The 14,381-nt window shown below is 54.0% G+C and overlaps 1 protein-coding gene across 1 annotated transcript in view; it reads left to right on the forward strand.

The window, feature by feature from the left end:
* Window positions 1–3,956: 3,956 nt before the first annotated feature.
* The window catches only part of LOC119158896 (acid-sensing ion channel 2-like), a 101,743-nt gene continuing 91,318 nt past the window's right edge, over window positions 3,957–14,381 (forward strand). The window contains exon 1 of the mRNA XM_037411331.1: window positions 3,957–4,526. Coding sequence (XP_037267228.1) covers window positions 3,999–4,526 — 528 coding nt within the window. The 5' untranslated portion in view covers window positions 3,957–3,998. The remainder of the gene's footprint in view (window positions 4,527–14,381) is intronic.

Consider the following 14,381-nt stretch of genomic DNA (forward strand, 5'->3'; position numbering starts at 1 on the left):
GCGGTGCCCAGCTGTGCTCAGCCTCTGCTTTCCATGCCAGCATCTCCAGTGGCACTGGGCGATGCTTCTGTGCAGGGAAGGGGGGGGTCCCTGAGCCCCCTGCCTAGGGACAACCGGCCTTTCGGTACCTGAGCTCTGTTCTCCTTGCCTTGAGCTCCTGGGAGCTAAAATCAAGCCCTCCATTTTTCAGGGGCTTTGATGGCCCAAACCCCAGCGCTGCAAGGTGGAGATCAGAGTCCTGCACCCTTTAATCCCACCCCTGTAATCTCACCTCCTGCTCTGAGGGACTCAAGCCGCTCCGAGCCAGACGAGACGGCAGCTTTTGCGAAGCTGATCCGTGCCCTGGGCGCAGCGAGGGTGTTCCTGCCAACCCGTAACGCGTCGTGGCACCAACCCGGGGATCAATCTGCTGCCCACTCACCCACCAGGGATTGCTCTGCAAAACTGAGCAAGGGACTAAATCCCATCAGTCCTCCAGGATGCACTGACTCCTCTTCGCAGCGCTGGGGTGAAGCTGCAGCCCTGTGAGCCGAGCCCCGAAACCTCGGGAACTGTTTCAGCAAATCCACATTTACGGTCCTGAGCTTTTAACTCGGCATCCCGCTCTCCCGGGGCGTTGCAGGGCTCTGGCAACCGGGGGCTTTGGTGAGTCTTTCAGCTTGCCAGTCACACCGCGAGGCCGGAGGGAAAAGCGCGTGGGGTTGAGCTTTCACTCCTTTTGCTCCCTTATGGGATGAATTAAACAGTAATAATAAAAGGAGGCAGTTGGAACAAAGTATTATGATTTACTTTCCAGGGGTTTTAAAGCTTTTATTTAAGCCTTTTTGTCTTAACCTGAGTCGATGTTTGAAGTGAAAATGAAGTTTCAAAAGGCAGCGATGCTTTTGGTTTAGAAAAACTTCAGAGTATTTGTCTTTCCCATACCTGTCGGGTGCGTGCAGGTTACGCCTTGGAGGGAAGAATGGCAGGATTCACCCAAAATGATTCATTTATTTTCTCCTGTTAGTTTCCTTTCCACCCAAATTCTGTTCTCCGGCAGAAGTAGCAAACTCACCCACCCCAAGGGATGACTTCAGAAGTGACTTGTTGATTAATAAGCAATATTCATTGATTCCAGCTCTATTATTCCTCCCATGCATTAAGCCCAATAAGCTTTTAAGCTGCTCTGGCTGTGTAAAGCATTAACCAGGACTCTGATGCAGCAAGCGCAGGGGGCGAGCGGGCAACCGGAGCTGCTTCCTCAAATACCTGGAGAAACGGAGATGGTTCCCGAGGGATGGGTGGCCGGGAAGGGCGGGACACCACGCAGCTGATGCAGGCGCTGAACTTCACCATCAGGTTTTGTCTGGTTTGGATCCATTGTGTTTTCCACCGGGGAGCTTTTGCATTTTAGCTCAGGGGTGAAGCTGATCTTGGTCACCCTACTCCTATTTACCGTCGGTTGTTGTTTGTTAGTTAAGAATAGTCGCTTCCCTGGGATAAATCAGGCAGGGAGATTTGAGCGGATCATTTGGAGTGGGCGCAGTCGGGGAAGATAGCAGCTTTCCACGCCAACCTGCTGTTCTTTCCTTCACTGAGCTACCCCCAGCCAAAAAAACCCCAAGTGACGAAGCCTTTAGGAAGGGGAAGAGGTTGAAAATGAACCAGGGGACCAAGCCCAGGGCTGCGCCGTGCGCCTGCAGCCAGGCACAGCCCAGGCACTGCCAGCGAGCCCAGCACCGTCCAAGCCTGCCTTTGCTGCAAGGTAGTGATGGAGTTTGCGGGGCAAGGCACATCAGAGGATGTTTAGAGTCGGGCACCTTTTCTTTCCTTGCATTTGTGTCAATACATCAGGGGTGTAACGATTGCAGCCCACCTGGTGGCAAAGCGCTTGGGATGTTTATTATCCTGTGAGGGAGCCAAGGGGAAAAACTCCCACCGATTTCAACAGGCAGCCAGGAGAAAGCGGAGCTCTGCCTCAAAACCAGGCGGAGAGGCTCGAGGGGAGCTACTCAGTGCCACGTTATAATAAATGTCGTAACTGCTGGGCTTTTCCCGTTGGGTTTAGGAAAGGTCACAGCCATCTGTCTGGGTTTGAAAAGGGCTGGACGCTTCTAAGCAGTGCTAGAAATGGTGAAACACCTGCAGAATGTGCGCCGTGAGCAGCGGCACGGCACATGGAGACGAGTTATTTGGGGGAGCGGAGCTGAGCCCCCGCCGACGTGTTTGTGCCGATCCCTGTCGGCAGCGAGCGCGGTGCCGGAGCCCAGGGCACAGGCTCGGGCCCCTCGGATAGATTTTTCCAGGGTCGGGAGTGGGATTTTGGGGACAATTCCCCACCAAGTCGGGGTGCTGAGCGTTTGCAGCTTTGCCACAGTAAATAAGAAACTCTGGGCGAGAGGCTGGAGATAACCAGGCTGTAACGGCTCCATCTATTGGGTAAAAATATAAAAGGGATGGAGCGCACACGGAAAATGAATTCAGATGAAAAAAAATATCAGAGAGGATTCAAAGCAGTTATCGCCACTTACAGCTTAATTGGACACAATTATAGAAATGTTGCTCGGTGCTGTTCAAAAACCCAACGAAGGTAACGGCGAGCTGCTTTTGGAGACAGAGCTGAGCAAAGGCGATGCGATGCCAAGGGGTATCGCAAGCCCTCGGCGGGGTGTTGGGTGGCAAAGGGGGGTCGGGGCGGCTGTGCCCGGGTGGGGGTCTTGGGATCACACGGGGGGAGGGGGAGCAGCGCTCGGCCAGGGGGGCTTTGCTTTGCTGGGTGCCTTCCTGCGGACGTCCACTCTTTCATGGGAGCAGAGGATCGTGGAGCAGCTTTGCTAAGGAAAGCAAACAACCCCCCCCCCCCCAAAAAAAAAAAGAACAAACCAAAACCAAAACCAAACCCCAATCCAGCACTTTCACCAGCAAGGAGCCGCTAGGGAGGGGCGCTGCGCCCCTCGCCCGTGCTCCCGGGGGCTGTGCCGCTGGTCCTGTGTTTTCCCCCGGGAATGCTGAAAAACAAACTCCGGGGCGGGAGGGGGGGGGGGGGGGGGGGGGGCTCCCCGGGCGGCGGCAGCGGCGGTCCCGCGGCGGCGGGCAGGGCTCGCCCCCCCTCCCCCCGCGCTGCCGGGGGACACGGAGCGGGGGGGCAGGAGGGGCGCGATCAGGGCCGAGCATCCCTCCCTCCGCCTCCCAGCGCGGCGGGGCTGGCCGCCGGGACCGGCACCGAGCTGCGCCGCGCTCTTCCTCCTGCTCCTCCTGCTCGGCGCGGCGGCGGGGGCTTTCCGGGGGGCGGGGGGCAGCGGCAGCCCGGCTGCGGGGGAAGGGGGGTCCCGCAGCCGCAGCCCGCGGGGGTCCCGGCGTCATCGCCGGGGCTCGCTCGGTGCCGGGGAGCAGCGGCGGCCCCGGGTGCTAGCGGGGGGGGGCGAGCGGCCGGTACCGGGGAAGGGGGTCCCGGCGCGATCGCCGGGGCTCTCTCGGTGCCGGGGAGCAGCGGCGGCCCCGGGGGCCGGCCCGGTGCTAGCGGGGGGGCGAGGCGGCGGCGCCCGGTACCGGGGGGGGCGTCCCGGCGCCATCGCCGGGGCTCGCTCGGTGCCGGGGAGCAGCGGCGGCCCCGGGTGCTAGCGGGGGGGGGGGGGGGGGGCGGGCCGGCGCCGCCCGGTGCCGGGGGGCGGGGGGCGTGTGCGCGCGCGGGGGAGCGGCGCCGCAGCATGTGAGCGGTGCGGCCGCCCAGGCGGGAGGCTCGGCCGGCGGCTCCCGGGCAGGGCGGCCCCGCTGCCCCCCGCGGGGCGCGGCCGGGGGGCGGCGGCGGCGCTCGTAGCGGCGGGGCCCAGCATGCCGCGCTGCCGGAACTGCTGCCCGGCGGAGCGCTCGGTGGCGGAGCGCTCGGTGCCGGCGCGGCGGGCTGCCCGCGGCGGCTCCCCCCGCCGCTCGGGGCCGCTGCCGGCCGCGGCTCGGGGGGCGGCGGGGCCCGGCATGGCGCGGCGCTGCTCGCCCTGAGCCCGGCGCGGCGGGGAGCGCCCATGGCGCGGGGGCGCCGGGGGCCGCGGCTGCACGGGCTGCGGCACATGTGCTCGCGGCGGGCGGCGCTGCCGCGGCGTGCGCTGTGGGTGCTGGCCTTCTGCACGGCGCTGGGCTTGCTGCTCGCCTGGTCCTCCAACCGCCTGCTGCACTGGCTCGCCTTCCCCTCGCACACCCAGGTGCGCACCGAGTGGAGCCGCCAGCTGCCCTTCCCCGCCGTCACCCTCTGCAACAACAACCCGCTGCGCTTCCCCCGGCTCTCCAAGGGGGACCTCTACTACGCGGGGCACTGGCTGGGGCTGCTGCTGCCCAACCGCACCGCCCGCCCGCTGCTCACCGAGCTGCTGCGCGGCGACGAGGCGCGGCTCCGCTGGTTCGCCAAACTGGCCGATTTCCGCCTCTTTCTGCCCCCCCGGCACTACGAGGGCATCAGCGCCGACTTCATGGACCGCCTGGGCCACCAGCTGGAGGACATGCTGCTCTCCTGCAAGTACCGCGGCGAGCTCTGCGGGCCCCACAACTTCTCCGCGGTGAGTGTGACCCCCCCCACACACCCGGTGCTCGGGGGGCTCCGGGGGATGGGCAGGGTAGCCCCCCGCCCGGCAGCGCCCCGTTCTCCTTGCAGCCCCCCTTTCCCCGACCCCCCCGGCGGGTCCCAGTTTGCTCCAGTGCTCGGTTCCGCTCCAGACCGCAGCTGATGCGCTCTGGTCCCAGGCCATCAGCAGCGGATGCTGAGGGGCTGGCTGCCCACTCATTTTTTAATTAAAAAAAAAAAAAAAAGTGCTGTGGCCATCCCAGCTGCTTCTGTCACGCTTTCCCTGTTGCTTCCAGCATAGTTGCATCCCGACTTTTCCCACCTCTAGCCGGGAGGGGAAGCGGCCCCCGGGGCACCCGGTCCTGTCCCGTCGGGGGGTGCCGTGCCCGGCCCCTGCCCCTCCGGCTGCCCGGGCATGGGGTTGCGGAGCTGCACCTTGTGTTGTGCTGTCGGGCAGCCTGATGAGGCTCGCAGGTGATGAGCTCTGCTAATGAGAGCTGCCGCCCTCACCTTCCAGAAGCCGCCCCCCCCCAGCCGATGCATGGGCCGGGAGTTTGCCGGTGGGCTCTGCCATGGCAGCGACCCCCAAACTCAGGGCACGGTTTTGCAGACCACCGAGAGTATCTGCCTGCAAAAATTCCTCTGGGACCGCCGGCAAGCTACGGCGCGGTGAGAGGGGATGCTGAGTTGCAGTTGCTCTAAGTGAGAGCTGGAACCGGACTCTCTCGAATGACCCTTTCATACTTCATTGATAGCAGCTGGATGTTTATTGTGCTGGAATATTCTGCTCCTCTGATCTCTGCAGATATCCTAGAGAGGTGTACGCTGTGATTAAACACTCCTGCTGCTGCTAGTGGTGCCCGTGTCTGTAGGGAGAGATAACTAGTTCGAGCTGTTGCTGCTCCGCACGCAGGAGAGGAGTTGAATTCCCTGTTCTGGAAGTGCTGCCTGAGATGCATACCTAAAATCAAAAGAAATCGCCTCTTTGGATTTGTCACATCAAGCCTAGCTGGCTGCTAAATTGTAAAAGGGAGGAGAGAGAAGATCCCTGCGGGATGAAGTGAGCTGCCCAGGACTGTTGAGTTAGCATATGCTGCTGCAAAGATGAGCAGAAATGGAACGCGCTTTTTTTTTTTTTAAGTGTATTGAGATGGGCCCTTTATAGCAGGACAAGTCTGCAAGTGGTGGCACAAGGAAATTTGGGAATGATAGGCAGAGGCAGGCACTCGGTGCCGCTGGGCTGTGGGAAGCTGCCTCCCTCTGCCAGTTCCCCGGTTTCCAGGTGTGATGATGTTTGTCGCCACGATCTGGCTGCGGGTTTTAATGAGCTCTTGTTCTGAGTTGCGGCGAGCAAGGCAACGTGACTCACGTTGTCCCAAGAAATATAAAGTCAGGAACGCTGTTTTGGGCTGACACGGGCTAAGGGTGCTATGGGGAGTAATGCCGGAGTTAAGGGCAGGCTCTGATGTAACTCATTACTAGAAGCTCTGCAGCAGCTGTTTTGGACCACCCAGTGGGGTAATGGAGGTGGTCTCTCCAACCATCCTGCACAGACCTGAAAAGTTGCCTCTTGTGGGTGGGGGAGAAGGAAACGGGTGCGTGTCGGCCCCTCAGGACTCGCTGGGAGCTCGCAGGACACGGGGGCGCGGGGCAGCGCTCCCCACCTCCGGTCAGACCTGTGCTGTTGCACGGAGTCACTCAGCTGAGGAAATAGGAAAAATACAGGGGAACTTTCCCCCTCCTTCCCATCCCAAAGGGTGTGTGGCCCCAGCGCTGGGGTGGAGGGAGATGGGACCCTCCGTGCCAGGGGAAGCAACTGGAGCTGCCTTCCTTGTGCTGAGCAGCTGCGTGAAGCAGCATGAGACGGGGGGCGAGTGCCACCTCCCTCCGTCACAGCATGCCCTTCCTCCTCCCCGTTAGACAGCAAAGGAGTGACCTCTGCGTCGTCCTTGAGTAAAGGCTGAGGAGCTTTTCCACCTGTGAATCCCTAGAAAAGAGAGGTATTTCTTTGGGAGATGCTGGAAACAACTTCTCGGGGGTCTGGAGACCTCGCTGTGGGAGGGACACCTCGCTCCCTGGGGCGTGTAGCCTGGGCTCAATGCACCAAACCCAGGCTTTGGGCTTTGCTGCGAGGGTTGAGAGTTGCGCAGTCCCAGGCATCCCTTTGGGTCTGGATTACTTGAAGCTTCTGCTTTTCCTCCTGAGTTGGGAGGAAATAACACCAAGGAGGGGCAAGAAAATTGTGTGGTTTGAACTGGGCACTGATGTGTAGCAAAGTGGGTGAAAAAGATCAAATGCAAAGTGAATAAATGATAGTGTAAAGAGTATTTTGCAGTTCTTCTAGCTGCTCAGATGCTCAAAGAGCATGTTCTGTCACAAAAAATCAAAGTGAGGTAATGCTTGCAGGGTTGTGTCTTTCATTAGGTAAAAAAAAACAAAAACCAAACCCAAACAAAAACCAACCAAAAGATGAAACCAGACATCTTTTTGAGCAAACAAGTGCTTCCTTAGATCTGAAGCAGAAGCATCTCTGGATGAGAGAGCTGGTCTCCTTTCATTCTTTCCAACCCTGTTAGAGCATCTCATCCAAGAGATTGCCCCTCCTTTCAACCTCGCCTTGTTTATGCGGTGAGGGTATGGTGGGAATTGCACTTCTGTAACGTGAAAAAGCAAAGGGCTGCTTGAGAATAAGCACAGCAAAACCAACACGTGGAGGTAGCATTGCTTTTTTGTTGTTCCCCGGTATCTGCAAAGGTAAGGGTTTCCTGCTGATTTGTGGAACTGGGTGCTGCGGGACTAAAATCACTGACTTGGGCATGCTTAATTGTAGAGGAATTATAGAGGAATGAAGGCAGGTTAATTAACATTGCTAGTGTACAGCTGTGGGCTGGCTTCGGGTGTGGGGGGTGGCTGATGTGGATGATGTGCAGCTGTGGCTGGTTCCTGCTAAGTAGTTAAATAGCTCTAAGGGGGATGGAAGGGGAGCACTGGATGGAGAGAGACCCAGAAGAAGCAGAGGGAGGGGAGAGTGAGAGTGTCCTGGATGTGGGAGAGACAAGGAGAGACCCTGGGAGAAGCAGGGGGCCGGGAAGAGGAGCCCGGAGAAGGAAGAATCCAGATGCAGCAGGGTCAAGAAGCAGGTGGGCTGGCCTGGAGAGGGTGGAGGAACAGCCCGGACAGTAGATCTTGTGAAACCTCGTGGGGGGCTGGTGGCTGTGCCGGGGCAAGGTGTGGGAACTGCTTATGGAAGTTCCCTGGGATGGGATGGGGAGAGCCTTGCTGCAGCCGGCTGGTTTGCTAGTGCTGTGACATTTAACTTCTTTATGAGCGCTCGGTTTGGAATTATCCTCTTGCCGGTGCAAGGTGGGCTGTGTGCAGTGCTTTCCAGCTGGGCGAGACAGAGTCTCCTACCCCTTGGTCAATAGATGTGGGTTTACTTATTTCTGTAGGCGGTACCGAAAAGCTTGGCTGTCGCACGATGCGATGGGTGTGCATGTGCTTGGCTGTCGCCTTGACCCAGGGGAAGCAACTCTTCTGAGAGACACCAGCTACCGAAACTTCTTCCCATTTCTGATGTCAAAGTGTTGAACCGGGCAGTTTTGTGGTTAAAGATGGTATTTGCTTTCCCTTGCAGGAGTGGCCCCATCTCCCTGTAACTGAGTATCTGGATTAAGTGTAGAACTCCTGTGAATCTGAGTGTTCTGTTCCACTGAGCTCACTTTTCTTCCAAAATATATCTTGTTTGCCCTGTCCTGTGCTTATCGATTTCTGTTTAATAAGTTTCTCAGAAAGAAGAAAAAAAAAAAAAAATACATCGCATGGGTTGGGATTTATGGGCTAATTACCTCATCCTGATTTAATAGCTTCCCAGTTAAAGCCTGTCACCTGTGACTCTGCCTGGGAGGGGGCAGCTTGTGCCCTGCCCGTTGCAAGGGGGAGAGATGGGCTGTGCAGGGGGGGCGGTGGGTCTCTGTTTCCATCCTGACTGTGCCTGGGTGAAACCAGCCCTGCTGGAGCTGTGATTTACGGGGTGCTTTGAAGGTTCTGTGGTTAATACCTGTTAGTGTTTCTGTTTGGTGGCTGTTTATTTTTTTTCTTAAAACGTTTTTCTTTATTCCCAGAACGGGGATTGTATGGGGTAGGGGTTGAATAGAGACCTGGGTGCTGCTTTGCTGTAGGAAACTGCATTTCTAAAAATATTGCTGAATGCTGGGGTGGGGTTATTTTGTTGTTTCCCCACCAGATAATCAGCTGTGTCCCATGTGAGGCTGACACTCGTCAAGGTAAATTACTGAGGCACTTCCAGCATGGAGTGGGTGCTGGGTTTCGCTGTGGCCGCAGATGGGGAGCACTGTGCCACTGGCTTGGATGGACCGGGGCTGGAAGTGGCTGTAAGCGCCGTATTTAGCACCACCGTAACTAATTGCACAGTAATTTCAGTGTGCATGTGTGGTTTTGTTTGTTTGGGGATTGTGTTTACTCGATTACAAACAAACTGTATTACCCAATTCCTTTTTAGACCCCTATTCTGTTACATTTTAATTTTAATTTTTTTTTTCTTAGCGCCAGTTCCAAACATAACTTAAATCTGGCTTGCTGTTACTATTGCTTTTGGAAGGGAAGTGGGTTGCGTTTAATTATGCTGATGTGGGGCTGAAGCTTTAAATATGCTCCCGATTTGTACAAGTGCCATTTAAGGGAACTACGCGCGGAGCCAGTTGGATTCAGTCTGGCTCATTAAAGCATCAGTGCCAAGTCCGTGCGCTCCTCACCAGACTGCAGCGGCATGAAGTAATATTGCTAATTTTGTGTTAGTTAGTGTCAAAGAATCCAAGGAGAAATTAGGACTGAGCTGCATGAAGCGCTACCCAAAATGATGCTCGCTGGGAAAGATGGGCTGGTCCCAAGCAAGGGTTGGGACGATTTAAGGTAGGTTGGGGTCAGTTGGTCCCTGTACTGAAGTCGGATAGTCGTGTTTTCCTGTACAGTTGGTTGTTGAGGTGATTATGACAGCAATTAGGATGGGGAATAAAAATTGAGATGAGCTGGCTTGGTGATTGGCATCTAATTGCTGGCTGGGTGTGAGGTGAGCATCAAGCTGCTGAAGGAGAGGGAGCAAGGAGCATCGCCGGGCTGGTGCGGCGCTAGCCCTTCCAAAGCACGTTTGAGTTTAAGAGATCTCAAATAAATCCATGGAGCAAGAAAAGCTGGGCAGTGTGCGTCATCTGGGGTCACAGCTTCTCTTGCCCTTATTTAATTTGGGAGCTTGATGCTTGTGGAGAGCCGGCTCCCTTGGCAGTAGCCAGCAGCTCTGCCAGGCTTTCTATTATCGCACCTTTTTGATTTAGGAGTTTGAAATGGGATGTGGCTGGAATGTGGGTATCAAAGTCCTTTTTATTTTTTTTTTTCTTTGCTGCAGCTAGCCCAATTTATCTTGTCTCATGGGATTGATAGACCACATCAGCAGACCTTCAGCGGGCAAATGCTGCCTTGACGCTGCAGCTGAATTTGTAAGGGCTGGTTGCTGTGACCTTTGAGGGGACGATGGCAAGGGCTTAGCTGAGAGAGGCGGTGGGTATGGTGCCAGGAGCAGGAGGACAATCCAGGCACTGGGAGGGCATTACAATTGGCCCAACAGTGACACAAGTTGGTGCAAAGGGGTTGCCATTTTCATTGCTACTTAGGGTTCCTTGGAGTTGGAATTAGCCCTTTGATGTGCTAATCGGTGTTGGTGTGGCCGTCTGCCAAAGCGCTTTGTGCTTCTTGGCATCTGGTGCGGAGAAGGTGTACGTTTTATTTCGGAAAGGGCTGGTTCTCCTTCCCAGTTCAGGCTTTTAGGAGATGGATTAGGTCTGGTTGAAATTCAGAGCTCCTGTCTCCTAGGGGACTTCGCTTGACTCTTTTTCTCTTTTTTTTTTTTTTTTTTTTAAATAGGTATGTTATTAGAACTTTTAATGCTGTAAAATTATTTGAAAACATTTTGATTTGGTGTCGTCTTGACTGTTTGCTTCTCCTTATGTGTAGATCATGTAGCTGAACCAGATCCCTTTAACAATTTTCCATTGGAAAATGGAGATGCTTTGAAAACTCTTCTGTTGGAACACTTTTGACCAATTCGCACTCAAACAGATTCTAGATAGAGACATTACTGGTACCTTTCAATACGGCACAAACCAGTATTCCTCCAGATATGAGGAAGATAACATGCAGTTGCAACAAAAATGTTTTTTGCCACCCTCTATCTTTGGAGCATCTCTTCTTGAAAGAAGAAAAAACAATGACAAATGGAGGTGAGCGTGCAGGATAACAGCAATAAGAGAGGTACGACTGGGGATTGATTTATGAGGCAGGACCAAAGGAGCCGTGTGAGTTGTCCAAGCCAAGGGTGGCTGTGGGAGCAGGAGGTGGCTCTGACGAGGTAGCCTTTAATGAGGATGTGTTTGGGATGGAGCCGAGGACCAAGGACCGAGGGGTTTCCAGGGTGGATAGAAACTTGCTTTAATTGGTCTTCTGCCATAGACAGGCGATTGAGAACGGGCTGTGGGGAGCAATTCTTTACTGTCTTGTGGATAATCAGTTTGGTCCAGCCAAGCTTCTCTGACTTGCGCCTTTTTTTTTTTTAATTTGAGAAATGACATTGGGTTTTAAAGGCTGGCATAAAACTGATCTGAGGAATGTGCCTCGCTGCTGGGTCAGCACTAATGTCTCTGAGCTCCATCAATACACCGTGCCGGGAAGGCTGCAACTAATTCTTTCGAGCTGATGCAGAGATGTGCCCCCAGGCTCTTGCCATAAACTCTTCAGGCTGTGTAGGATGAGGGTCTTCAGGGAGACCTGCTCTGCCTTGGTAATTTAGGGGGGAAAAAAAACCTAAACAGAAGGTTCCTTATGTTTTATGGTTGTACAGCCCCTCGGTCTTTGTTTCTGGGTAGCTGCACTGCAGGTGCTTGGTGGATGTTGCCTTTGAAGGCTGTTTTTGGGGTGGGAGGCTGCACCTGGGTCACTTTTCCTCTGGGTTTGGCAGGAGACCTTTGCTTTAGGGCTCCTGGCTGGGCAAGTGGGGATTGGATGTGCTGTGATGGATCGTGTGGCTGCAGAGGGGGACAGGGTTGCAGCGGCGTGTTCGGGGAGAACGGGGCTGGGGTGGCTTCATGCTGGTCCGTGCTCCTAAATCCTTCGCATCCTGTGCTTTGCAACCCGCCCGACCTGGGTCCAGCTGCAAGCAGCTGTTAAAACCTACCATCGTGTGAAGTTTAAACAAAATCTGGGCAAGTGTTTGGGGTGAAAGCTATGGGGACTGTTAGGCGGGGAAGAAAAAAACCTCTGTTCAGCAGGAAAACAGTTCAGCTAAGGCTTCACCACTGTGAACCTTCTGAGCTTCTCCCAGTTTCTGGTCCTCTCTTGTCCCTGGGTTGGAGCACAGGAGCAAACCGCTTGTGTAGGGATGCACACCCAGTTTGTCAGAGAAGGGATGAGCGTGGCTGGGATGAGGAGAATCAGATTGCAGAAGCAGAGGAGGGATTTTCACTAGAACTTCCCTCTCTGGTTTATTTCCTACCTACTCTTTTTTTTTTTTTTTTTTTTTTTTTTCCTCCATTTATGCTGAAGCCATCAGTCAGGAAACGAAATACCGGTTAGTTGCATGCTAAACATGTAATCATCAACATAGGTTTGTTTTAGTTGTATAATAGATTCCAAATAATTACTTGCCACCCTACCACAGAATTAATATAATTAGGGACATAATTACAGTTACCTACCACTCAGGGATACTGCTAAGGCTTAATTAATATTTGCAAATTGCTTCAGGATCTGCCAACCATCTACTAATATGTACCGAATGCAAAGAATAATAATTCTGGTATTGTTATGTAGGTACCAAAGGAAACTGGTGTGGGGAGGTTAAATAAACGCAGCGGAAATCCAGGTTTTCTGCAGGATGGAGATAAGCGGGATCGGGGCTCCCCGCTGCCCCCACGCACGTGGGAGATGCTGCTGAGGGTTTGTTCAGTGGAAATGGCTGTGAGGGGAGCCTGTTACCCCCCCGAGGCTGCTGCTGGGGTTTGCCTTTTACTCTGGGCGTAGCTCATGGCAATACCGTTTATCCTGAAATCCCTGGGCTGCTGGAGCTTGTTCCTGGCTGGAGCATTGCAGGGTGCCCTAAGGGCTTTGCAGCATCCTGGGCTGGCTCCAGAAACCGTCCCTTTTTCCAGCGAGATGGCTGAAGTTGGGTCTGGGATGAGTTTTTTCTTGTGGGTTTGCTTTTTCCATCCCGGCTGTGGGTTTGCCACCTCCTGAGCTGGGATGGCGGAGAACTGCTCCAGTGGGGCTGCGGGGTATTGCTGCAAATGCATTTATCCCTGGTTGGGATTGGCCTGCCTGTGGGGCTGTTGCTTGTCTGTAAGTTTTGCATCTGATGCCATCCAAGGTGACATTCTCCATTCCCTGACCAGGAGGGCAGAGGCCAGCCTGTGGGTGGTACATCCCTGGGCGAGGATGCTGGCTGCGGGGCTGGGGTGGTGCAGTGCCCTTATTGCCTATTGCAGAGACAGAGGCCGCTGTGTGCACATGGGGCCTGAAATGACCTGTGACGGATTGCCTGGGCTTTAAAAAATAAAAACCAAACCCAAAAGACACGTGCTAGCCCCAAAAGATTTAACAGCACATAGGCAGGCTTGGCCGGGGCTTAGCAGTGGGGCTATTTTGTGTAGTCTTCCTTTCCTTACCTCTGCCCTTTTGCTTGATTGCAATTGTTTTTTGTTGGTTTTTTTCTCCCCCTCCCTCCTGATTTGCTCAGTCTCACTTGCTTTGCAGTTTTCATCACTTCTTTCACCCTTCCCTGATTTCCCTTCCTTTTTCCTGTCCCCTCTCTCTGCTACTCTGACTGGGGCAAAAGTCACCCATGAATCTTGGTCTGTTTTGGAGTACGATCTTCTCTACACTCTTCTTCCCTCTTTCTGAAAATGGGGAAGGAAACCCTGTTGTTGCAAACCTCTGTGATAACACAGCTGATTCATTCTGCTCTTAGGCAGTTCTGGGAATTCTTCCTCATTTTTTTCCCCCTCCACCCGGAGTGCTGTAATTTCATGCAGTGGGAGAAGGTATTTGTAATTTGTTTTTGATTGTTCCACTCCCCTCTCCCACAATTTTGTAATTTACTTCGGGAATAAAATGAACTCCAGCAAAACATCCTCCTCAACACCCTTGAGCTTTAAATTTTTCAATAATACAGTGTGAACATAAATTAAGAACTAGAGCTGTTACTAATCTTATGACCACACTCGCTCACATACTGATTTTCATATGGTATATTAAATCAAGAAGAATGGCCTATTATAATACAATTAGCTGTGATTCACAAGCAGGAATTACTGTTGCCATTGTGGGGGAAAAGTTGCATAATACAATCGGAGAAGACTGAAGCCTTTGTGGCTTGGGTGTTTTGTTTTTTGTTTTTTTTTTTTTCCTTTTAAAAACACTTCAACATCTGGAACCAAGGAAAACCTGTGATGAGGGATTCACCACGTATTTTGTAATAAATATATGTAATGACTGAAAATATCTCGTTGTGGGCATGTAAATCTTTATAGGCTCCCAACATATGTTACTGACAAAAAGAAATAATGTCATCCTGTGGCTTTGGTAGACTTAATGCATCGGTGCTCCCCAGCCTGCTCTTGCAGAAGGACCCTGATCTGTCTGAGCAGTGGGCAGGAGCAAAAGCCTCAGCAGCTTGACCACAGAGCTGTGTTCCTGCAGCTCCAAACCGCTTCAAAACCAGCCCAGATCCAAGTGGTGGAGAGGTTTTTACAAGCAGTTGGAGAGATACGGACGCTGAGTAGCATCTCCC

The sequence above is a fragment of the Falco rusticolus genome, chromosome 18 (assembly GCF_015220075.1).
Source record: "Falco rusticolus isolate bFalRus1 chromosome 18, bFalRus1.pri, whole genome shotgun sequence".
NCBI lineage: Eukaryota > Metazoa > Chordata > Aves > Falconiformes > Falconidae > Falco > Falco rusticolus.